We start from the raw sequence: 27,658 nt of genomic DNA on the forward strand, positions 1-27,658 counted from the left end.
CTACATACATAGCGGTCGACGTTTAAACGTAAGACGTTATACGACGTTTTAAACGGATCTCGCTGGTTGATAAATATCAGAGCACTACCGTACCATGCACTGTATCCATGCACTCTCGAGAACACGATCCGAAAGCGACAAAGTGTTTAGCTGGCAACAAGTTTCGCCCAACAGCAAGTCGGAATCGTTTAACTTGGAACGCGTAAACCTACGTACGTAACTACTTGCTTCCTTTCGTGGTTAACTCCGCTCTCTTTCGCAATTTCCGTTAGCTCCCTGTCACTGGGAACGCGAGTACGCGTACACACCGTCGTTTGTTAATATAGCTGGAGCCGTAATGTACGCAGAAGCACGCCAGTGCGAAAGTTAAAGGCACGCGTAAACGTTCTGCCGAACAGGTTGCACGATATAGGCTACACACAGACAGTCCCATCGACCGCCCCACATATTACGCGTTTTTCCTTCGTTTTCTCATACCCTCTGTTCGAACTACGGTCAATTGGCTTCCGTCTGTTCAAAGATACGCAGGTACACGTGCACGTTCGACTTCGATATCTACCGCAAATATTCCCTAGAATCCTCTTCCATGGTATCGCGTAATTGGAAATCTATAAAAACGCGTTTCTTCTTCTCTAACTAGTTTCGTTTAACGCGATGCTTCGAAATTTAACTCTTGCTTGTCCGTATGTATATAATCGCAAAGTTTGCTTTCGACTAGTCTCGATACGTTTGCTTCTCGTTTATAATTATAAGAGAACTCCGAGTGGAAATTTGAAATTACCGGTTAAGATAAAGAAATATCGTATAAAAAATATTTTTCCTATTTCGTTCGACGTTAGGTCATCGATAAAGCGGTTAAGTACGTCAGCTTATCCGTATCATTTGAATTTTACTTTACTCTATACTCTCTACTCTCTGCTCTACTCACTGTGTATCGATAAATCTTATCTCCATGCATATCCGTTTAACGTATATTGGAATTAACAAAGTCGTAATCTACGATAAAGCAAAAGGAAAATTTCTTTTTCGCGTTGCTTTATAAAGTTGCCGCGCGAAACTCGAGAAACTGCGAACTCGATGAGAATACAGGTTAATCCGGAGGAACGATATTAATATCTTGGAAGGTACGCGCAACGAACAGGCGACAGGATTTTTCCTCCCTGCACTTTGATGCTTCGTCGTGCCGACGCTGGAAACATTGTTTCGAGAAAGAAAGGAAAAAGCCGCGCCATGACGAGATTTAACCACGATTTTATAAAAGCTTTCGTTGCCGTTGCGTTGCGGAGCAGAAAGTAGGAGAGAGTCGAAGGGAACAGAGGAGAGGCAACTCCTCTGTTAACGCGATACGTTCAACCCCCGATAAACCACGAAATGAGAAATAAATTCCCGATTTAAAACGTCCAGCTGCGAAAAATAATTTAGTCTTTATTCCGATATCTTCGTCTCGGCCCTCTGCTATTTTAATGGATTACGTTGAAACGCTTTTAACGGAAGAAAAATCCTTTTAAACGAACATTTTATACGTACGAGCAGATTTAGTATGTAAACGATCGGCGAGAAAGAGATCGAAACCAAAAATTGAAAGAATTCCTTGCGACAGATCGAACTTGTTTCTAACTCTGATACACGTACGTATATTATACATATACAGTCGCTGAGATATGGTAAAACGCATATAACGCAAACGACGTTCAATCGAACCGAAAGACAGATACGTTGCTATAATTTGTCGTAATTCGTTATTTTTCGAATGTTATGAATTTTCGGACAACGACTATCCATGGAAAATTCGTCTGTTTGAGAATTGTTTGAAAAAGTACCTCTACATAGCGAAGATAGGGGAGAATTTAGCACTCGATCGTATCTTTGCCGTGCTTCTTCGTAAGAATGTAAAATTATAACGTTGTTGTACGCGCGAACAAAATTTCCATATCGGTGCGTTTTCAATTTGCGCACCCCAGATTTATCGGTATATTTTCAATTCGTTTGTATCCTCTATGTCTACACGAACGTTTATCGTTAATACCGTTATTTAATCAACCAAACTGTAATAATGTATGTTGCTACTAATGCCGTGTTTTCATTTTACAATAAATATTCATGCTCTATAAATGTGAATTTTAAGTGAATTTTAATGATTATTTAAGGCAATAATTCGGTCAACGCCGGAGCGATGATAAATTTAAAGCAAAAAAAGAGACTCAAATAAAAAGTAAATAACTTTTGTCACGAATTGTACGTAAGCTCGAAAAATAATATACTCGAATAACTAGGAACCTTCAATCTGGTGATCGGAAAGTATAGAAAGTCGAGTGTTCATGGATTTTCCGGTCGGTTATGTCAGCTTTAAACGCGCTCGATATTGCACCATAATACCTGCGGCGCAAAAACTAGACTCACTGGTCGATGAAAAAGTAAAAAGGTCCAAAAAGTCGAAAAACTGACGGACCTAACTTGAACGAAGGATTTGCAAATTTGCAGTTGTTGTTGATAGAACGACTCGCGAATCGCTCGATTTTTTAAGTACCTATGGGCCATTTATACCTATGTATATTTTATCAGCGTCATTTTCGTTACGTTATTATAGCTGCAATTTATATGTCTAACTTGGTTGAAAATAATTATCGTAGGAGGATGATACACGATAAAAATGATATTCCTGTTGGTGATAATTTGATGAATTTCTTCGTTATTTTTATTTCTCGCGATTCTAGATCCGTGTATAATTGTATGGAATATTTACATCGATTTCGTAAGAAAGTTAATGATTTTCGTTTCGTTTAAATTGCGATATGTTTTTCAATTAAGATCACATACGCACTTTCGTATCGTATCTATCTTAATTTTCATACAAAACATCTCGATATTCTGATATTTCGCATATATGTTTCGCGTAGCTAGCGTAAGCCAGGCAGAAACGTATAATAATAGCAAGTGTGTCCCAACCCGGAGGGAAAAGAGTAATAAAAAAGAATAAATAGATACGTGTCTCGCGTAAATTAATACGAAAAGCTTTTTCAAACTTTCATGGTTTTTCATTTCGGTCTTGCGCTACGAATTAAAATCGATATCGCACGCACGACCTAATCGTTAAAACTTGCGTTAAAAAACAACGAATAAAAAATTAATGACAACGAATAACAAGAAGTACACGTGTTAAACGTTTGGTTTAAAAAAAATCAAGCTCTCCGTTTTGAGAAAGCTACGGAATAAAACACGCCAGTATTTTATCTGCGATTCGTGATATCGCGCGTAATATTTTATACTCCAAAATGTACGGTAACGTTTGCCGCATATTGGTCAATAATATTTTATCGAATAAGAACAGGACAGGAACATCGGAGTTAATCGTTGCGTTGTGAACACAGCTGACAGCTGTTAATGTAAACGATATCTGACCAATATTTTATTTTCCTCGTTATAATGAAAACTCGGCTGCCGGTATACGGCTTCCGTTTAATTTGCCGATATAAAGACCGACGAATTGAATCGACTCGTTCGTTTGCCAGACAGTTTGCGGATTAATAAGACGAGTTGCTTGCAAGCGCATCGTATTTGATTCGAAGCCACGGAAAGTGGATGGATGGCTTGGTCGATTTAAAACACACGAGCTCGCCCGAAGTACACGTATTTGAAATCGTTGGTACCGAAATTTATCGAATCCAATCTAAAATCTCCCAGGCTTTTTAACATTTTTTAATCTTCCACCTGTGTAGAATCGTAATACTCGTATAGGATGTGGTAATTTTCTCGTAAAACGATGCCACCGTATTTTATAGGTAAGAATTAAAAAATAACGTTTACACGTATCCACGATGATTGACAAAATTCGCGGAAATCTGTTATGTGCGTACGTGGCGCGAAATTTTTTGAAATTTCACTGCTACGATGAGATACGATCGCATAGTGTGATTACATCGTTAATAAAATTTGGGACGGAAAAGCATAGAAACGACAAGTTATTCTCTGCAAACGTACATTTACTAAAATACTCGTAAATAGCGTATTCACGTGCAATAGCGTTAGTACACGTTTCGCGTCTTGCGTTTTCTGTACGTGTCGGTGTCGCACGCGCGACGTCCTGATAACGTTTCGAAGCAAAAGTGGTATCAACGCCGAAACAGCAGCGAAACGTACGATATTTATCGCGCGATCGCCAGATAAAAATCTTCAAAATCCGTGCAGTTACAAAAGAAAGAAACGTATCCCCCGATTAGTCAACGGCGCTGGAACTTTGTTTCAATAAGAACACGAGCACCACCCTCGAGACTAATAAACCTGAAAAGTTGCAGAACGTTCTCTACCCTCTGGTGGAGTTTTCTCGCGAACGTAAGTACGCTCGCTGTTTTCATAAGATCTGCAGCGAAAAAACAGAACGTGCTGCAACATCGTACAGCGTGCGAGGTGCAAACGAGATAAACTTCTATCGTGCAAAATGAGCTGAAATGGAATAGCCGGAAATTTCTTTCTGTTCGTTCGCACGTGTCGACTCGCGTGCACGCGATACGCTGCACAGTTGTATCCTACGTTCGCCAAGATCGATCTTAATTTATATCGTACACGAATTCTTGGATATTTTCATTTTGCCGGCCTCCGCGTTTACCGCGTGAACCACGATATCGAGGTATCGAAACTGATTGTTCGTCTATCGTTTACCGATGTCAGAATCATCCGTGGCGGGTCTACTTCGCTCGCCACCAGAGCTCCGTAGCAAAATTCTCCAAAGTGACTATAACGTTCGATGTTCGTACGAGCTTTAAGCCGACTTTGTTGTTCCCACGTTGCTTAAAATCTTCGAGAGCTTCCTAGAAATCTTTACCGATGCAGCAGCTAGCCACTGACACGGAGGAACGCGTCTTCGCTTCGTTCTCCACATCGGTAAACTATTTGAACGGGCGTTCTCGGCTAGAACAATTTCTGCGAAACGAATACTATACAGGAAATAATTTTGCGTAATTTTCATGTAATCGATGTTTCTTGAGTTTCTAACAATTTCGATACTCGATTATACGAATCCTCGTTGCTTTAGAAGTCGCACGAACGTATTTAAACTTGGTTAATTTCTCTCTCCTGGTCGTTTAGTTATATAGTCGCTGCTTTAGAAATGACGTGAAGCTATTTATACTCGATTACCTTTCCCTCTCCCTTTATTTAAATAGATATAAGTAGCATAAATTAAATTACGAGAAGTAATTTCCCTCGAAGTGGTTTCCCATTAATTATCCGCTCTTGCAAATTAATGCGTTTAATAGCAATCAGAAGGCAATTATAGGAAGCGCTTATGTGTACGTACGCGTTTCGAGATCGTATCAGAAACAAATCGAGCAACGCGCTGCTTATACGTATACGAAATCTTCGCTCGTAAACTATTGTTCCTCCTTGTACAACAGCACCGTTTCGAAGGTAAACCTAGTTGCTATTGCTTCGTATAAATATAGCTCTCACGAGAATACGCTGTACCATCCATTACTATTCGGTATTCCTAACAAGTAGAAAGTTTCCGAATTCGGATAACTTAAGATATTTTTAACATAGAACGGTGGTCGTTTCGAGCAAAATCCTCCGTTCCAAAGCAAGTGGGAATCGGACAGGCAAAACGTGCACAGGTTCGGTACGACACGGTGCAGAGCAACGTCGATAACCAGAGTGAACTACGTATTTAGAAATGTTTAAGCGACGCGGCATTTAATTTCGTCGTGTGGAAGTATAATCGACTCGAGCGCTATTGTTTAATAAAAGGAAAGCCTTTCCTGGAAGTAGAGGAAAAAGGTAAAATCAAACGGGTGAAAGATAAGCGGATCTTTGATTTTCGAGTACACAGCTGGTTTATCGAACAGCATTGTAAGGTCGTCGACGAGCGTCCTATACGCGGATCGATCGAAAGACGAATGCTCGAGCGATCAAAGCGCGAGTAGATATAGTACGCGCGGAAGAAAAGAAAGCAGGAACTTCATAAAACTCGGAAAGAGTCGCCTCATAAAGAATCACAAATTAAAAGCAGTCGCGCAGTTTCTTTAGTAATTTCCTTTAACTTCCATTTCGACGTAACGATCGTACGAAACTGCCAACTACTTTGTTACGCATACGGTGATTTTGAATGGCAAATATTTTTTCCACTTGCTGGGACCTTTTAAACGGAATACGATTGCTTTGATCGCGCATAGTGTAGATTTGTTAATTCAACGAAGATCGGTTGCATCTATCGAAGCGTGGAACTGCGAAAATTCGACAGCAAAGTGCTACGTGAAATTAGCGCGATGATACTTGCGACTGTGAAAAAGTCTGCGAAAAATCTACAAAGTATTAACGTTTTCTAAAGCAAAGCGTTAAATAATTCAACGAACAATTTTAACGACGAGGATGTTCGTTACATTCGAAAATAGGATTCTCGGCTGAAAGGATATGTAATTCCACGGTTTTCAAGTTTAAAGAGCATAAAAGGTAAATAAAATCGCGAAACTTAATTTTTTCAAAAAGAGCAGATGGTACTTATGGTTGACTTTAAGAAAGTCGTAACTTTCCGACCCTATAAAAATCACATCCCCGACCACCGACATGGGCACACGCGAAATTGCATTCCTAATCTTCTTTTCCTCTCTTCTGCCGCTTTTTGCTTCTGTGAAATTACCGCGGATCCGCGTTAAACCGGACGGTCGTTACGTAGCGTTCAAGGTCGTCTTTAGCGTTTCCAGTCGACCGCTTAGCAAAGCGCGAACAAACAAGGAGAATTTCGATGGAGACGCGTAATCGCGATTTCTTCGACTGCCGATTCGTTTCTGCCACTATTACAAAGACGACGAATTTCGTCGTCGAGGAAACTACCGCGAACGACCACTTTTAAAGAGATTACGTTGAAACTTCGAACGATTTGCAAGTTTAAGCGGAACTTGCCATTTTTTTATTAGACTCGTACAGTTTTACCTTTATATCGTGTAAGGATATTTAAAAAGTAGCAAGGTAGATACGCAACATTTTTCGAATAAGCGAAATTGTCGGTCGTAGTTGGCGAACATTTTTCAAAGTCGCGCGTTAAGTGGAGAAATAGAAAGAAAAATGGGAGGAAAGAACGCGCGCGTCTGGGAAAGGTACTCGTGCCGTAACGGTTGACGTTTAATCCAGAAAGAAGGACGAAACAGAAATTAACATTGTTCCTCTGAGAGTCGTTGGATTCGCCGCTGTATTCCGTTGACGACAGTTCGTAGCTATCTCTGCAACGAGTGGCTGCGCTTTCTGAAAGTTCCTTTCGGCATTGCCCGAATATACCAGCGAATCCTTTGTGCGACAATCACACGCGCGCAGTTTTCACCAGAAACGAATCCTCTTGTCGATAAACGAACGACGAAACAACGGCGAAGATAATTTAATTGATATCGATACGTATTGGACTTATTGGAGTAATGCAGCTACGATATTGTACGCGCTACGCAACGCGCATACAATAACGCTTTGTCTCGTTATACCGTGCGAAACGTCCATTTAAATACATTAGAAACATCAAATAGGTATATCGGTGTATTAATTAACTAATATCTAGCACGATTATCGTATATTATATTAATTGAAATTTAGAAACGGTAAATCGCTTAAATAATTCGATGGAAAAAATTGGCGCGATAGTTTACGTAACCTTATAATTTCGTCAGTTATGCGAAACGATTTGCCTCTGCCCCGTTACGCGATAAGAATATCGTCGTTTTCCAATCGTATCTTCGTATCGCCTGTACAACATTTCGGCGAGTTTTAACTATATAGCCTATTATTTGTCGTCTTACTTTCGGATATATCTAGAAAATTACATTAACTCGTATCTTCTAGGAATAAATTTATTCGAACGTACGTTTCTCCGGCTTCACCCTCCGCTTTCTTCCTCTCGTCTTTACTTACCAGTATCTTCTATCTTTTAGCGGTTTGATAGTACGTTTAAATTACCCAGAGATTTTCTCTTTCTGATTTCTAGGCCAACTAAGGGACGCGGTGGTTCTTAAAATACAAGAAAGACACGGAAAAGAATAGGAGAAAGACGAAAGCTGATCCTAGTGATCCTGTTAAGTAGAGGTCAATGGAGCCGTCTTGATGCAGGCTGCAAAACTACGTGGGGATTACCCATCGTGGTCGTCGGGCTGATTTCAACGGTGAACAGTGGCGATTCCACCCGTGGCCGTGGGTGGAAGAGCCGTTTTCATCACCGTCAACGACGAATAGTACAGCCACTTCCGCTTCCTCCACCCCACGTGGCCGAATCATTACCTGATAAGGTTGGTCCGAAGATATAATCACGTTTCGAAACAATTCTTCAAGGTACATCTTCTGTCTAAGCAACGTCTTAATCGTTAACAAGTGCTACTAAAACGTAGATACGGGTCAAGTTTTGAAGAAATCGAAAGAATATCGACGCTGATATATTCCACGTTGCTCTTTTATACTTACGGTTCCAACGATACAGGTGCGTTTTAGCCGAGAATCAAGCCGAGAGCTAATAGTACATTGAAAATCTAATACCTCGTCTTACATCGCGCTTTAAATGTTGCGACTGCTCCTTCTGCCAAACCAACGTATAATTCTGTCTCTTTACACACTTTCGCACGCATATTTCTTAGGCAATTTTCCAACGTAGCTTCCTTCGTCCGTTTCTTTATGATATTTCCTTCTCGCGTCGTTTCTCTCTTTTTATCCGAGTCTCTGTTTCGCAGTGAGACAATGCGACGCGTACAGGATATAGCGTTTCCTTCTTCGGCAGGCAAGATATAAATTTTGCTATACAAAGAGACGTCTCCTTCGAGCATAATAATTTAATCGAGGTCAAGTTTGCACCGTCACCCGCTATGATTTTGTTCGTTCAATATGCTTTGGTCCGCAGGGATGCGAAAACAAATGAAATTTTCATGCCGTCCGCAACCAAGCGGATTTCGTTTGAAAACGTTTGTTTCTCCTTTCTCTTCTCTTTTTTTTTTTTTTTACTCTTTTTTCGTCTTTTTGTATGTTTCACTCGGAAACGTTTGAACGCTCCATCGGGGCACAAATTTTCATCGTTCGCAATTCCATTCCGATGTTGCGCCACGATGTAAATCGTTAATCACGTTTGCTTGCACCTGTTCGGTCGATTTCGTTATTTTATTATTTCATAATTTTACGATATTTTGATTACAGCAGTAAGATATTCGAGTGGGATACGAAGGAAATTGATTTTAATGAAATTCTTTCGCAACGTAGACCGAAATGCGACTGATTACGGTGTACCGATTATTCGAATTATGGAATTATACGTTTGGTAGCCTTTGCGTCGTAACAATTGCATCGCATAACTTCGCATCCCATTTATGGTAATGTGTTTTATAAATGATATTCCATGATTCGTAGAAGGAGCGTCATTGAAATTCGCTGAACCGCGATAAAAGAATGGAAAACGTGTCTTGCTATACTTGTAATATACAGCTGTACACTTACGTGTAGTAGTTTATGGTAATCAGAACAGAAGGGATGTGTTTTGGAAGAAAATGCATCCCTAATCGTTTACGTGTATATCGTACGTACATCTGATTAACGTCTTTGGCTTATGGCATACGATTTTCGTGTAAATTCTTCGTACCAAAGCTAGATTAAGACAGGTAGTCTTCAACTACCTAAGATATCGTTAAGTTTCAAGGCCCGGGACTTAACGTACTATAGATCTGCGAAAGTTAGACGTTACGTGCTCCCGTTAGAATTAATTCCTTTATAAGAAACATTACCCTACAGTAGCTTCAAAGTAGCTTGAATTCTCTAAACGTTAGATTCATTTTTCGAAAACGCTTCGTCGTGTTCTTTTATTTAAACGTATCGTTTCACGAAATTTCGTTTTCCTGCGATCGATACGTAGCTAAAATACATAACATACATATATTCATCCAGATATTTGGATAGTCAAATGCTACGAACGCGTAGCTTTGAACAAATGCGCTATGGCGGAACGGATCTTTGGTGCAGATATTCATATATTCGTTAGCGTAATGTAATTAATGGCCATTTCTGAAATGTTTGAGCTAAATATGTGCATTCAAATATGATACGGTTCTATTTCATACGAATATCAACACATACGTATCTACGTATCTGCGATATGCAACGAAATAATTAGATAGTACGCTACAATCTTTTAGTTTAAAATTGCAAGTGAAAACCGGAGCTATTCGCGCGGTTTAACTTAATTCGCTCGACATTCGCGAACAAAGAGTAATTTATACTTTATTCGTATTTTACATTAAGTTGTCCGTCGCGATACGCTTAAATCCGTTATAAATAGATAACGTCACGAATCACTTTAATAACAAGACGACTCGTAATACATACTCCGGATGCGTCGAATTATCCAAGTGCTCGTTCTTGTCACCGCAAATGGATGCCACTTGCACGTTTTCCGAGCCCTCGTGTACACGTATTATGCTGGTACACGCCTGGCTCAACGAGTCGCGCCAATCTTAATTATTTTTGACAGAACTAGGACAGATTTTAAATTGTCGGCATGCTTGAAATAACGCCTTATAATATTGCGCGACGTATACTTTCCACTCTTCCTCCGATAGAAATCTTCGAACGAACAATTTATACTCGTTGTTTTTGCAATTCCAACCATTCTGTTTAACACGCTCGGAACCATAACATACATTGGCGACCGAACATTAAGATCGAGGCTGTTATTTATGCAAAAGTATTTTCGTAAATATCGCCATCAACGTGAAACCTAGTAAGATAATAATGAAAATCGATCGATTGTTCGAGAAATTGGCAACTTCTTACATACGGGCAATTTCCTTCTCGCCCTTCGGTCGCAAAGAGGGAGGAGGGTATACCTCGTGCCGGATTCGTTACGTTCCTGGCCTTCGTTTACCACCGAGATGTACCGCTGTACAGCGATATAATCCGTAAGAAATTCGACGAAAAGGAGAAGGTTTCGTTTCGACGAAGTCAAAACGTTAGAAAATTATAACGACGACGATCCTGTAATCAAACTGTTTTCGCTTTTTGATCCTTGCTCCTCCTCGTAACGATGCAAATTTAATTGCCCTAATTGCTACGCTATTGGAAAGCGAAAAGACGGGGAGAAAAGAATTTTTCCAACGTTGTTGTTCCTATGTCGTCGGTCCCTCGTGAGTTTCAAAGGGCGGATAATCGAAGAAATCGATTTCTTGAAAAACTCGAAGCGAATCTGCTTGTATAACATTTTATACGGAGGAATATTAATGCGAACGTATTATACGATGTTCGAACAGAGCTGGAGAAGCGGCCGCAGCCGCAGCCGCCTCGGAGCTCTGAGGAGCTGGAGGATCTGCACAAGCTGCTGCACTTCCCCGAGGAGGTGGCGCTCAGGTTGACGGAGACCGAATACCAGCTGTTCTACCAGATACCACCGGAAGAGTACCTCAGGCACGTGGCACAAGATCAGAACACGAAATCACCTGCCAGGCCACCCCCGTCGCCGAGTCGCAGCTACTGCAATCCCAGCACCACGAACAGCTCGACCCAGACCGAGGAAGAGTCTAACTGGCCTGTTTCCAACTTCTTTTCTTCCGTTCGAACGCTCATCAAACGTTTTAATGAGGTAATTTTTCGAAATATCCTTCGGAAAACTGAACGAAACGTCCAAGCGAAGAAAAGATTTGCGCAGGATCGTTTAAAGAAAGAGGAAACGAGTAAAACGCAGGAGAGAACAGGGAATCGAAAGGAATAGAATTATCAGGATAGGATTGAGACACCGGTTCGTTGAAACGAGATCGTATCGACCGCGTTCGCTGCAATAGAATTATTACGAGTTATTACGCGTCATAGATTTCCCATTCGAAGCTGTTCTCCTTCTTCGTATTCCCTATCGTCGCGTTCACCTTCTCCCGTTACGTATTACGCTTTCGGTTACGTAGACGCGTGCTCTTTCGTTCCGTTGCTACGTTCGAGCGAAAGAAATTTAATTATTTGCGATTCTCAGTGATTCGCCTTCTTTCGGCACGAACGACGACTCTGCCACCGGCCTGCGAACGGCCACCGAGTGTTCGCGTACAACAGCGCGTTAATCGAAGTCGGTAACCGTGAAGCGCTTGCCAATTATTTGTTTAGTTTCATTTATCTAGGTATCGCGATGAGAAAATAGACAGATCGTTGTTATACATACATATATTCGACATAGATATTGTACATAATATATATAGATATACGCTACTGCTCTATCTGTTTATCAAGTGTATTATGAAGATTCTTGAAAACTTTGTAAAAACGTAGAATTCATAATTTACGTCAAACGTAGAATTCCCATTAAGACTAGATGTCCTGTGATTTTGCGAGTCGGCGTGTAAGGAAACGTTCGTAACGAACAAAGTTAACGATCGTATCAAGTACGTTCGGTGACTCGCATAATTATCGATATTTTGGAACTTTAGGTAAACTCATGGGTTACTCACGCGGTCGCAAGTGGCGCAACGTTGGAAGAAAGGCAGGCGGTATTGTCCTGTCTCCTACGAGTAGCTCAGACCTGTTGGAATACCGGAAACTTTAACTCAGCCATGGAAATTGTCGCCGGTCTCAAGTAAGTTATCCGTACATCTCTTGTTCTCTGTTTCTCCTCCTTCGGTTGTGAAACGTAAGTGCATTGTAGACGAATGTAATTAATTAAAGCGTACAACGCGAAACATCGACGATCACGACATTCGCCGATGCTTCGATTTCCCACGTATTGGAATAAAATCAAGTTATGGTCGAAACATAACGCGAGAATTTACGTCGTTTATTTTTCTTTCCAGCTTCGTTTTTCGATTTGATATAAGCTAATTAGCTTAACTTCAAATTTGATTTCACCTAATTCGAAGTCATTTCTGGAAACTTCGTAACGCCGTAGCAGCGAGCAAGACGCGTCCAGCTTCGATAAGCCTTCGTATCGATTAACCCCGGTCTATTGAAATAATAGGCGTCCCGAAGGCACCCTATAATCCTTGGTCTTAGCAACTCGAGTAAAACGCTATTTAAACTTACGTTTTAAGCGTTAATCGCTATCTCAGCAGAAAGCTGCTTTAGCTCAAGATTGGCAAAACTTGTCGGTCTCCTCTGGTTCAACGATATCGATTTACAAAGTTTTTAATATTCTCCTTAACCTTTGCTCGATTCGCGAAAACGAGACTCCACTCGCCATTATATCAAAGATTCTGGCAAAGTTTCGTCGACCTTGGAAAACCTCTTCGGCTAACGTTTCACTCGCGACGATACACGTCCTTTTTGTAAAATTCCCTGGTTCGTCCTTCTTTTCGTAAACTTTGATTCGTCGTTGATAGTCCGCTGTTTCGTCTTTCCACCTTCGAAGATCCTTCCTTCGGTCTTACGCGATGTCGGAATACTTTCGCATATGGCATTCGAACTCGCGCGACTGTAAATGGACTTTCTTCGGATTCTCCTTTCTCGATACTTCTTTCCACTTTATTTTTCTATCGTCTTTGCGTCTACTATTCTGTCTCTTTCCTCGCTTCTATTCGAAATCAAACGGACTCTTGTCCGATATGTTATTCTTACTTCTCAGTCGGCGTAGATATTGGTACGATGCTTAATCCGTGAATTTATCGTCACGTATAAATCGAAGTTATGGAAACGTTGAGAAACCTATTTATTATCTACATTTCGCAAAAGTAACGCAAAAATTTGTGGTTTCGATAGAGAAACGTAAACTGTCCTCTCATCCTAGAAAACGCGTATTCTGCGTGAAAGCAATTATGAGAAGAAACTATATTTGCGTTAAAAAAAATTTGCATATTTTACACGAGGCATGTGTATTTTTTAAAGAAAAACAGAGAAGGTTTTATCATTTATAGAAATAAATTTTTGCCATTATTCGTAGCGAATACGTTTGTTAATTATCGTGTACGACCGAAGGCTTTCGGTTATTTCGGAAATGAGAATCGATTCATAACCGGCACGACGATGGTCAGTTCGTTACGTAGACAATAGACGCTATGGTAAAGTGCACGAGACGTTAAAAAAATAAAAGAAGAATGGTACATGTTGTGAAATACGGCGCTTCGTTTAAAAGCTAGTAGCAATAGTAGTGCTTGAGTTTGATGTACAAGAGTACTTGTATATATATGATGCCTCACGGCGAATATTTACAGAACTGTCGTAAAAACAAACACCGTTGAAATCTCATAGACGCTATCTTACGGTTATATTCGTGTTGAAAAATGTAAAATACGAAACGCGTGTGTATATAGCTACGTACACGTTCGAAGCAACTTTTTAATTAAATTACTTGCTACTAGTTTGCTTTGTTGGTCGAACGAAACGTCAGGACAAAGGTGAGTTATAAGTTAACGAGAAAAAATGAAAAAGTATCGTTACATCAGCGACGACATAGCGCAAAGAATTAAATCATTGCCAGATGCACGTAAATTCAGCTACGACTTTCTCCCGTTGTCAAAAATCTCGAGCTTTAATACAAATTTATAACCAAAGGGACAAGCTGCGCCATCGAATCGTGCTCTCGTGGTCGCTTTGAAAGAGCGAATGAAAAAATAAACTAGCTTTTATTGGCGACATCGTAAAACCACCAACCTTCGTAACCGCGAACGAAAAGAAGATAAAAGCTGCTGCTGCTGCTGCTGCTGCTCGACCATCGTCCTACACACCACCATTGTCCTCGATGCGGTCGTATACTTATAATTTACCTCGCGTTATATGCTCGCACTTGAGTTTTACTTTCGGAAACTATGCGATTAAGCGAATAGTTGAAATTTTAGTAGATAGAGCGTCCGCGCTATCGCCGCCTACTACGTCGCGAAACTCGCGCGATACTCGATGAAAACTCTCGAAAGGCGATATCAACGATCGACTGTTATACAGGGTATACAGGCTTTTCCTCTCTTTTCGTCTGCTTCGTCCGTAGGATGCAACGGAAAACGATCTTCCGTATCTATATATTTATAAACGGATTGTACGTATCTGATTTCAGTTTTATAATGGAACACGAAACGCTTTCTTACAGGTGCCACAAGCTAAAGCCCTTTTGGCAAAGTGTGAACGACCCAGTACCAGTTTTGGAAAATCTATCCTCCGCCCTTTTGTCTCCCGAGTATGAGCTCGCGCTTGCTCGCTCCTTGGCAATGCCAGAGTGTCCAGTGGTGCCGTTCTTTGGAGCTTTTTTGCGGGAATTGCGGGAAGTCATCGCATTCGAGTCCAAGGTAACCCATTAAATTTTATTCCTCTGTAATTACCACAAGCCGCCGAGCAAATTGCTGCTGCCACCATGAAAAGGACGAGAGACGAGGCGGACCTTGAAACTTTTGCATAAAACGTTACGCTAATTCTAACGATAAAGTGGAGTTTCGAAGCCAAGACAGAGCCTCGTTCGGCTCCTATTATATCGCGTCATACGCTGCTACCTTCGCGAATCAAGCTTTGCGCTAACCATCGATTTAAGTCCGATGACCCGTACATATACGTTACTTGCCCTCGCACAGCTTCCGCAAAAATAAGCTCGCTCGTTCTCTTTGCGCGTGGTTGTACGACGAGAAAGAAAGTGTAACTGGTACGCGTTGATCGAAAGGTTCGTGGATTCCTAAGTATCGAAGTTTATCCGAATATCGAAATGTATTACGAACATTTCCAATAAAAATTGCGATATAGATCGATATACATCGGGATAAAATTTCTAGTTTATTTGTTACTTGCTTCGTCGGATTACAAATTTTCCAACCTAGTGCTTTGTAACAGATATTTCCGTCTCCACGGTATAATTCCTCTATTTCCGTTCTATTTCGAGAACTTACGCAGCAATAAAGATTTCTGGTTACATAATCGAGCTTTGTGCTTCGATTAGAAGAGATAATTGCATATGTGCTGTACGTGTTTCATTTGCTTTCTATTAATAAGTTTCCCCTTGGAAAATTCGGTGAAGGAAGTTTTTCACTCGTACGGATATAAACTAGGATCTCGGCACGATCGGATATTAACGAACCACTTGAGTTTGTTTCGCGTAAACACGGAAACCGAAAGAGCAAAATAGAAAATTCGCGAAAATCTGTCGCGTGTACGACACGGCTGAAACGATGGAGAGATAAAAATAGAAGGAAATAACGAAAATTAGGAGGAATATCGTGGTTCGAAAATTTCGAAGGTTTCGTTTTTCCATCGATTACCTTGACGCCAATTAAACGATCGAGGTCACCGGTGAGTGTCTTTCCTTTAATATCTTTAACATCGGAAATAGGTATCGCCCACAAAATATAAATACCGAAATAGACAACAGAGTGAGCAAATTTTTCATTCGAATGCGTTTTTCCGATATTCGATATCTGACCTACATTTAAAAACACGGAAAGCGCGTTCGCTCGGTAATTGTCGGATTTTGCACTTTATAAAATCTATCGCGTAAGGCACATATGCGATACACGTACGTGCGATTCTGCTTCATATATAATATAAAAAGTAAAATGTCGTAACATTTTTAACGCGAGTAAATAAATAAAGGATATTGTTATTTTGTAAGGAAATACGAACGTACAATGCGTTTTGATGTGCTTTTAGTATAACGAACGGTACGGTATAAGTTTGGACGACATACCAAAGAATACGATTGCGGTGAACTTTTAGCAAACAATTTCTAGATTTATACCAGCCAAAGGCTACTCGTCAAAGAAGACCGCTGTCTCGAACAAATCAAATATCTTAAGGCAAATTACGCACAAAGAAAGTACGTGCGAGTAAAAACGTAGTCTGGCCAAAGGAATATTCGACATTGCTATAAGTGATTTTTAAAGGAATTCGTACGCGTGCCCCGATCGAAACTTGACTCGCTCGATGAGAAAATCCGATCTTCGAGTATCTTTCCGACTTATCCTTTTCGTGTGCAACGAAAAAAGATCTTTAAATCCCAATACATTTCCCCAAACAGATGAGTATCGGCGCAATATCGATTCAGCACCGATCCAATAGCAGTTCGCTATTGGTTCTAGCTCGATTCTGTTCCAATTGAAACTCAGTTCCATCTCAGTTCCGATTCGGTTCTAGATCAAACTGTGTTTCAGCCTAAATCAATTCTAAGCTCGATATCACGCGATATCTGTATTCAGCCAAATTGTATAGTCTTCCGAGGCATTTATCTTCGGATATATCTTTCGGCCATATAATTCCGATACGCGGTAAAACGCTCTGTTCCAAGCGATTTGTGTCGCGTTTCTGAAAGCCGATGATTTCTTAACGATTTTGTCGCATCGAGGTAGATAACGAACGTCGATAGGACGAACGAGGACGCGCGGCGATGTGCCGGATCGGTCACCGTTTTCCTGCCATACTTGTTCGAACGCGTCGAACGACGCAAGTACGCGAAAAGAAAAGAGACGAACTGTGAGATCGGATGATTTCACGGCGAACTTACACGTACGATTTGGCATCTGGCCAAGCAAGTTCCTCGATAAAATCCGTACATCCCCCGACCTCCGCCGAAAGCGTCGAACCATGGAATACGAGCAGCGAACGAGGCCAAAGGTTGCCCGGAGATACCACAGAGCTACTCAAATTACCAACCCTTTCCTTTCGTTTGACCACTTTAAAGCAAGAAACACCGATATGAGCTACTAGCGTCGAAAGCAAAGACCGCGTGCGTGATCGATTCTCCACCGTCTCTTTGCGATATTCCTTGAATTCTCGCTCGACGATTCAACGATGATTATCAGAAAAGAAAGCGAAAGTGCCGGCTGAAATATCGTAATATCCCTTTCACGCGCGATTTATTTTAACGCGTGATTTAGCTTGTTTCGTTTAAACGTTGGTTTATCGATCTTACCGCGAATAATAATTTTCTATTCGTATTTTACAGCTAGTCTGATCTATCCGTCTACCTGGTTAGCTAACGATCTGTCTCTTTACGTAGAATACGGAAAAATTAAATTACAGACAATTAGAATAGGGTGCTTTGTCACATTCATACAGTATCGTATATACGCAATATCGGATTTTCTTTTTATTTGATAATTTATAACACGCTAAAACTAATCGCGAGTTAACGTTAATCACGATATTACGCATAATCGTGAAAATATCGAACGGTTTGAGTTTCGAAATACATCAAAAGCAATAAAACATATTATTATCTACCGATACGTTCTTCTCGTTTAAAACGAAATTGATAATCGATAAAAAAAAAAGTTATTATCGTTTTCCCCGTTTCGCTTCAATTTGATGCCTGTGAATTGGTTTTTCGCGCTAAAGCTCTCCGATCGTTTATAAATAAAATATGACGGTTACTCCGAAATATAAAATAGTTAATAACAATGATATATATTGGCTGAATGAAATATCGCGAGTTTGGAAGGAATTGGCAGGAGTAACGGCGAGGAATAAAAATAAAAATGCGTCGTTAAACGCATTTCGTTCTCGTGCGGTCAGGTTATTCGGAATCGCTGCATCGAAATCCAGCACGCCTCAACCATAAAGTCTTCGATGTACGAATAATTCTAGCATATAATTGCCGTGCAGCAAAGTATTCATCCGTAACTGTAAATCTACCAGCAAATTGGCTCATAGGCGGTGATAATTCGATCAAGCCACAAGAAATTCTGCGAACAATCGCGTATGATGTACGATAAACGATTGGACGATTTAAAAATATTCGAATAATCCTTGGAACGCGCGCTAAAAATACTCTTAAAAATACGTTACGAGTGACATATTCGTTAATTATTACTATTTATTTATTAACCGTTACTATACATTACAGCTGCGTTGTCGACGCGACCGTATTAGTTTAGAACCAATTACACGCTTCGTATTTTAACCTATTAATTTCGTTTCCGAGTAACGAGTGTCTGTTCGTTCTACTTATCAACGGTAACGCTCAAGGTGCCACGACGTGCATAGATAACTTTTACGTATAAGTAATTTCCGATTAATTCTTATATTTGTAAATAATTGTGTCGTGAATTACGTACGTTATAATCGTACTTTACGCTTTCTCGTACGTTGGCAAAGAAAGAAAAAAGTTCGCTGTACGTATTTTAATTGTGTCGGTTCTGAGTGTTAAGCTTACGCGCAAACGATTTATTGCGGAACAAAAGTTAAAGCGAATAGAACGAAACGTTCAACGTAGAATGTTGATTTTTCTAAAGATACGAGTTCCACAAATGAAATTTAGGGAAGAAAATCCACGAATCAACTAGACACAGTTACAATGATATATATCAGTCGTCCTAGAAACAGAAGATTCCAGTTTAAATTTAGATCGAGCAATACGATTAGCAAATTCTTCTCTTTCCGTTCTTCGTTAATTACGTCTTTAAAAGTCTGTCGTTGTATATTTCCGTCTCGACGATTTAACGAACGACATCGAGTTGAACGATACAGTAAGCAATAACGATAACGATAATAAACAAATAAGATTTATTTTACACGAACGATCGAACGTAATTTATAGAAAATTTTTAATTGCCTCCGTGGCCCCTATATTTATGTACGACGTATGCGTAATTACGCGATTTTTTAATTAACCGTACAAGTTTCGGTTCCATCGGAATCGTTGAAAGACGAACGAGAACTACCGAATCTTAACTGTGTGCGAGCGTAAACCAATCTTAGGTATCTTGTGTGTCAAAGAACCGTTCAAGGGAAGTCTTACAAACGACCGAGCAATACCAGGGATATTACTTTGACTCTATTGTGGGGCTCTTGGTCCTTTTCGTGAGTTGATTGAAAGGAGGCGACATAACGGTCTTTATACTGTACGGTTTCATTCGTTTGGCGAAAGTATTTGGAAAGCTCAGAGGTTGCTGCGCGATGATCGGAATAACAAAGTAAACGAAAAGATCCAGGAATTTCCGTATTATTATCCATCGATGCTGTTTCTAATTATACGATATAGTTCGATGCTTTAGTTCCAGGCATTTTCAAGATCAAATTTAATTATATCTTAATTATCTCAAATTTAATTATATCCAATTATAAATCTCAGAAACATATCTTTTCGTTATTTTTCCACCGTACTCTTGTACGATAATTTTCATGGGTCAACGTTGTCACAGATAAAAGGCAAGTTCGCGGAATTCGACGAGTATCGATCGCTTATTCAAATATTTAATATTTGTACGTTTGTGTGCAATGCCCCTTACGTTTTTAATTCGTGCCTTAATTATCGGATTTTGTACAAATATGAAGCTGAATTTCTATTGTGATTGTATCTGTTACGAGGATGAAATAACGGAGAAAGAGAAAAAAGGGAAGAGGGAGGAGGAAACGTATAGCGATAAGGTTAGGGGTTTCTATCGGCCTCCAGCAGCAACGATGGTTGTAGGCCGGCGGAAACTACTTGCTCTTGTCGCTAATGATCGTCGGTTTGAAAGATCCAGAACATGGTTTAGTCTCACGGCTCCTTTGAATATTTTAACAAACGATATTCGCATAATTAAGCGTGACTTGTATCCTACTATTTTTACGTATTTTACTAATGTCTACGCCATCTTTGTCGAACGCCCTAGTAACTCAACGATCATTGTTTATTTATAAGAAAATATAAAGTGAAATTATTATACCGTTATTATATCGCGTCATCTAATTCTGTAATTTCGTATATGTATATCTATACTGTAATTTATTTTCATAAATAAAGTGTTTTGAGAAGATATCACAACTGTGTACGTTTATATGCGTTAAGCACGAGCTATCTATATTTATAGATTTATGCGTATGATTATTTAGAATGGATTTATGCAGCCGATTTATCTTGCATAAGGAATAGAAGCTGTACTTTGGTACATGATAAAAGAAAGAGAGAAAGGAGAGTTAGATAATAAAGTAATAATCGAAGTCTCGAGGAAAAATATTCGAATGTGTCATAAATTGATAACTTATTGTCAGGCAACGTTGCCTGACAATATTCGGTAAAAGATCTATATAGAAATATAACAGATAACGCGATTAAACGATAAGCGAAACAGAGGTCTACTATTGTTAATTATAATATCGATAAGGGAAGTAACGCGAGCGATAATTTGCGAGCAAACGATTATAACGATATGCCAGATGATACCGCAAAAATTTCGTACGTCAAGAACTCTACTTACCAGTCGAAATTTATTTTTAGAAGGAACATTATCCAATTAGAGAACTCGATAAAAACCGAGTTTATCCAGGGCATAGTTAATTTTCTACGTGTAATCTTATTGACTACCGTTATATTATTATTTATCCGAGGTAAATTAAGAATTAAAATAAAAAAGTATTTAATTTCTCGTGCTTTGTCGAAATACTGTAAGTTTAAAATAAACAAATACAATATGGATACTTTTGCTATTTTATATACAAACGTTTAACGGGAAAACGTAAAAGTCTTCGTTGTACGTAAAAGGTTTACGCGGTTCTTATTTTGACTTGCATTTTGTAATATATGGTATAAATACGTAAAGATTGTTTACGCGATTGAGTCAACGACGTACATCCATTTTATACAGAGGTATTTTCCATCAACAAAGTTTTATAATAATATACATATGTATAGGAAGAATAATACGATGGATTGATTTCATCATTCCATTTTCTGTCTACGTACAAAGCTTCGTCAAAATGGAAATTTTCGGATTTTACCTGCCAGTGAAATGCACGTGCTCTCGCAGGATTTTCGAATTCAATTTCCTCGGAGACAAAGCTTCGTATTAAAAACTTTTGCCTGACATTTTCCATTTATTTTTGCATACGAAATCACTTCACTTTGTATAATGATACGAGGAAGCACGAAAATGTAAAAATAACAACTGCCTTATGAACGATAACTACGTATTCGCAACCGGTAATTTCACCGGTGAGACGTTGTTGTACAATAGAAATGTGCAAGGTTGCACGTACGCAAAATTCTACTTTACCAAATTATTGCTTAACCGAGTGATAAACATATTGGCTTTTCGAACAGCTGATCTTACATTTTAGCGTATTGAATTTTAGTGTATGTGTATCGAAGAGAAAAAGCAAATGCCAGCGAGATAGTTTCACTGAAAGGATAAGTAACGAATACAGCGATACGAACGTAACTATATTTGGCCGTCTTAGCCAGCATCCATTACGCATTTTGTTTCGATTAATTTGAAATTTTTATCTCGAGTTGTGTTATTCGTATTTGTACGAGTTGCTAACTGGGCTCGAATATCACCCTTTTTATAGAACGCTTATTAATAAGTTACAAGCTAACGACGATAATAAATAGCTACTAAAAGCAAAAAAGCCACTAAAGCGATTAAAATTAGTTATAATCCCGTAAAATTAGTAAAACCATTACGAAGAGTATGAAACCCTAATAAATATCTGGAATGTCTTAGAAAAAATACTAAAACGTAGCTTAATGTGTATAACGTGCTAATACCGTACGTAACGTGCACTTAGTTGGTGCTTTTCCCGTACGTGGTACATTATGAGAATTTGCGAGAAAAGTAAAAGTTTCGTTATTTTTAACACGCGATGTGATAGATCTGAATAGATATTTTAAATGTCACAGTTTTTGTATGATTTTTAGATAGATAGCTATAATTTTTTAATTTATACGAAAGTAGTTGTTGACACGAGTTCTACAAATTGCAACAATATCTATTTTTCGTGTACCGCTATATTACGTCAAATACTTGAGAATGAACGATTATAAATCGATATCAAATATTAATTCAATTCTCAAACGCTGCGAGCAAACTCATTTATGCCGAATCCTCGGATTTTTACGATCTTGGAGTTCCAAAAAAATGTGAACAAATTCTAGGATACCCGTCGAGGCCTTTGCTACATCATACGGCCGTCCGTTAAATCAAATGTTTGAAACTTTTTTCAATAAAAATAAAAGTTCGGAGAAAAGTCTGTGAAAATTCCCAGCTTCGCTCGAATCGTCAACAACGACCCAGTTCACCTACGGATATACTCTGTTTCGAAAAACTTATTATACGAGATTTTAGAGTTACGAATTCGTCGAATTTTTCGTTGGAGAAATATATAAAATGTTCGGAAAATTTATTATACGATTATTCGAGAACAGGGAAAAATAACAAGGCGAAGAAACGGTAACAGGCTAGCGAAGTATAGCTGACGAGATTGTCGGATCTTTGATCGCAGAAATGAAAAAATATGAAAAACGTAATTCGTTTAATTTACGGCGGTTCGTAAAGGATATCGGAAATCTTGATACGCTGACTTTATTTCCAAGTACGCGAACGCATCGAGCAATAACTCGTGAAATTAAGTACGTATCGTTTAAAAGATGATAAACCCGACATAACCGACTGCTTCGTATAACCAATAGGCAAGAATTTCTCAAACTCCGTGCAAATACGCCGGTTGCGCGATATTATGATTCGCATACTACATAAATACGAGTGAAACGACTCGATGGCCGCATGTACATAAGGTACATGCATGTACACACGACGAATGCCGAAAGCTCGTAGCACTCTTTGCGTGAAAGTGATTTAGCAAGATTTCGCTGGCGCCGTGCACGAAGCCGTAAAGTGGTTAAAGGCAACGCTGATAATTTCGCCTAACGATAAAAACCTTCCCATTTTACGTTAGAACAATGACTGGGGCTCTTTCGATCCGTGTACGGTGGAAATTTCTTTTTTTGTTTTTTGTTATTATTTAATTTGTACTTTACAATTGGTCCAGTTGGACATTCGATCGATTTTTCTAGTTTGATCGCCAAATAAGTTTGACTATTTTATTTCTTCGGTGAGGTCAGTGGGGTCTTTTTAGTCTTAGTGGGGGGTTTTTAGTCTTCTTTCTATGAGAGTACAGTGGAAACGTGCGTATCTTTTGACAGTTGGACGTACCGTCTAATTCGAACCACTGCCATGTTCGTAATGTTCTTTTTCTTAGGTCTAGCGAAATAAAGCTCGGTCACGGCACACTCGCTATTACGAGGACGTAGACCTCTTTCGTGAGCCAGCGATTCTTTTTCCCCGGTGTAGGTAAGAAAAATGACTGAAACGTTTTAGAAAAGACCTTCGGAAGGAGATGGTGACGCGCGTGATCGTGACGTTTAGGTTCGTCTCGAGCTACGACTAATCGTCAGCTATCGAACTCGAGAACAGATTGTGTCGTAATAGATCGTATTAAAGAGAAATAATATTATCGACTCTGACGATAGCAAGAACTAGGATTGGCAGAGATTGTTTCTTACAGGATACAAATATACGAGTAATACAAATTTAATACAAATACTATCGTTGCATTCTCGTAGCTACATTTACGTACTAATTGTAAGTTGAAACCACTGGACCACAATAATCGTGCAAACCCAAAATGATATATCGCTTTTAATAACTAATAATTAACGAGAGTATATTACAAGTGTCTCCGTGTTCTAGAATACCAATATACATGTCGCCCTCTATAGTCGCGTAATTACATTTATTACGCATCACTTATCGTTATTACGTATTATTACATCTATCGAAATTATTATAAGGTTTCCGTACTACTGTAATAAAAATAATTTGCGAGACATTACAACGTCTGAAACGGCTATATACCTGTTACGTGATCTTTTATGACATAACATTTTAATTTAAACGTGTAAGCTGGAATATGAACGAAACTTCGTAAACGTTGAAAATTCTGATTATGTAAATATTAAAAATGGTTTTAAAAAGGGACGAAAGAAAAAGCAAGATATTCTTTTGCTTAAAACAATTTTTTAATCGATTCGTAATAATTTTGAATTAGCGAAAATATCGTTCGATATACTTTCACCGACGTAAAATAAAATTATACCTTTATTAAAAAAAACTCTGTACTCTTAGATATAAGGAAGTCTGTAAAAGCATGTTTTACCACAGTTTCATTACTGAACTTTTCTTCGATTAAAAAGTACTTGGGAAATTAATAGCCCTGTCGTCATAAACCACCTATACAAAAGTGAACTTTTTTGATTTTCACGAGAAGAGACTCGGAACTACACACCAAGCGCTGTACTATACGTATCTCAATTTGAATGCAAATTTATTCTTTTTTTTTCTTTTTTCTAATTTTTTTCTCAGTATCTCGAAATTATTCCAAGGTGGACGTCTAATTTTTGTGGTATAGTATTTTTACGTCTATTCTCCGTAGATTAAGGTTGATAAATAGAGTCGTGGTCATCGTGTAATTAATCATTATGGATAACTCGCTTCGGTTAGTCACGCGAGACTCGTATTTTGTGATCTCTACTATTGTACGTATATTCGTCTGGAAAATTCGTAACGATATTACGAATAGAATATTACGAACACTTTTCGTATGTAATCTTAAACGATTATGTTAAACGATTATGTTTAAACTGTAAGCTTAAACTGTAAGCTTTATCTTAGAAGATTCGACAATTTCCAGTATCCGTATCGATCCTTCCCTTGCGAAACTTCGTTGTTTCTAAAGATAGTCAGTTTAGTTCTGATCACCAACCGAATTAGTCTTAGAACACCGAGCGAACAAGTCTTGTTCCAGATTACGATGGAACCGGTGGAACAACAATAACCAGTGTGACTAGAGTTTAACAAGCGTCTGTTGTAGTCGATATTCCCAAGTTATGCAGCGAGATTTTCTTTAGATCTCGTAAAACGAATATTTCTCGCTGTTATCTAACCTTGCGAAATAACAGAAGATGACACAATCTACGATTTTGTTGCAAAACAGTTGTCAAAACGTCGATCGTATTGTAATTGGCGATTACCGAATAAAATGTCATTCGATGTTAATCAAAATTACGTAATGTTCTACGTACACAGATACAATGGTAAACTCTCAACTTTGATAAATAGTAAAATCGCTGGTACAATTGCGATTATACGCGTAACGAGTCTCTTATCGATATCAACTTTCAATTTTATACAACCCCGTGCGGTTGGATATCGTCGGGAACCCTTTGATAAAAATGTTATGAATTTTGTACGCGTTATAAGTTATGTAATAATTAATTTCAAACTCGTTACGCGGAAGAGAAATAAAAATAGAAAAGAATAAAAGTAACGCTATGACGCGTAAAAGATCTATGATGTATTAGAATTCTCGTAGCGGGAGAATAATTTAATAAAAAGGGAATATAGATTGCTGTTTCGAATATATTACAAAATACATAAATAAAATGACTCGTTCTAGATGAAATATAAAGTTTGTTAGCGTAAAAATTAATTCAGCAGGTGACAACTTTTTCACAGTGTTAGGGAAAGTTTCGTTTATCCTAACAAGATACGTACATATATTTTCTTATTGTTACGTAAACATCGTAAAATTGATCGTGACAGCAACCAAGCCCAAGATGCTGGATTTTCAGTTTCAACGGCCTTAATTCTTTCGACAAAGAGGTTTGTCACCTCGGAACGGTGCCGAGCAAAAGCTATAAATCTAAAGGGTCTAGTAGCAGTTAGCAGATATTTCAAGAACACGAAGTATACGTTCCATAATGCTGCTGACAATTTCCAGCCTTGTTAAGGTTTTTGTCGGTAACGTTCGATCACGTTGTTTACCGTGCTTTAATTTCTTTTCTGCTTTTTCTTTGCTTCTTTTTTCTTCGTATCTTTATGCTTGCAAAAAAATATTTTTTTTTATTTAGATGTAAATTTCAGACACGTTTTTACGGTATACTTCTAGTCGTATCGATATTCGATGTTACGCTTCGACGCATAAACATCTTGCAAATATTACGAGCTTCCCAGAAGGATTTCTTCGCATAGAATAGTATCCTATGCGACCGAGCTAATTTCAGAAACTCGTATTACATTTACTCGTGGTATTTTTCGACTCTTACGCGATAAGAAATTCGTAGAATACGTTTTCGAGCAAAATCGCCTGCTTCTCGAGTCGAACACGATTCCATTACTTTTCCAAAATAAGTTTGAAATTGCAGACGTCATTCCCATACAATCTGGGTGAAGCTACTTTTAAGGTTTCCGCGATATCTTCTTCTACTTCGTGAGAACCTTCATTCTACTGCCGCTACTACACTTATTTTACGATTACAAGAGAAAGCGAAATATAGTGAATTTAGATTTTTAATACAGAGCTCTGCTTTGTTCAATTCTTTTCTGTTTCAAATACACCGAGAATTTGTAACACGATTACCAAAATTGAATTAATCTACAAATAAAATGGAAGAAGTAACACGTTATAAACGTAGGCATTCTCCATCGCGTTATCCTAAATCGTCACGACGAGATTATTTCTCGATTGGCTCGTGAAATTCGTGAAATGTCCTTTTTCTTCGTTTATATCCTTTTATTTCTGTTTGCCACGTAGTGTCCATAATACACAAACGCATCAATCACACTTCACAGTCAACCATCCTTTCGTGTATTGTAATCAATTTTCATTCTCTCGTAAATGTTTTTTTATACGACAGATGCTATCAAATATATTCGGAGTACTTCTTCTTCGGCGAGTGCAAAGGTTTGAGAATGAAATGGATTGCTTTTTTTTACAAAGGAATAGCTTCTATCGTATTACGAATAATTTATCGAGTTATCGATATGATTTTCCGTTATTTCCAATAACCGTCATCGGTCATTTTGTCAGCGATCGAAAAAGCATTTGATTTCCGTCCAAAAAATGAACGCGCGTTGATTTTTCAAACTCTCGATAGTTCAGAATTTCTTTCCATTTAAACTGTTTTACAATGCGTAAAATAAATAAATATCCGATACATCTACGTACTGCGTATATGTGTGCGGCG

At 38.7% G+C, this 27,658-nt stretch overlaps 1 protein-coding gene across 1 annotated transcript in view; it reads left to right on the forward strand.

The window, feature by feature from the left end:
- The first annotated feature begins 11,246 nt into the window (after positions 1–11,246).
- Positions 11,247–27,658, forward strand: part of LOC117204294 (1-phosphatidylinositol 4,5-bisphosphate phosphodiesterase epsilon-1-like) — a 36,745-nt gene continuing 20,333 nt past the window's right edge. The window contains exons 1-3 of the mRNA XM_033441551.1: positions 11,247–11,575; positions 12,405–12,550; positions 14,987–15,182. Of these exons, the coding sequence (XP_033297442.1) occupies positions 12,528–12,550; positions 14,987–15,182 (219 nt within the window). The 5' untranslated portion in view covers positions 11,247–11,575; positions 12,405–12,527. The remainder of the gene's footprint in view (positions 11,576–12,404; positions 12,551–14,986; positions 15,183–27,658) is intronic.

Source organism: Bombus bifarius, unplaced genomic scaffold (assembly GCF_011952205.1).
Source record: "Bombus bifarius isolate JDL3187 unplaced genomic scaffold, Bbif_JDL3187 scf7180000007977, whole genome shotgun sequence".
NCBI classification, from domain to species: Eukaryota; Metazoa; Arthropoda; class Insecta; order Hymenoptera; family Apidae; genus Bombus; species Bombus bifarius.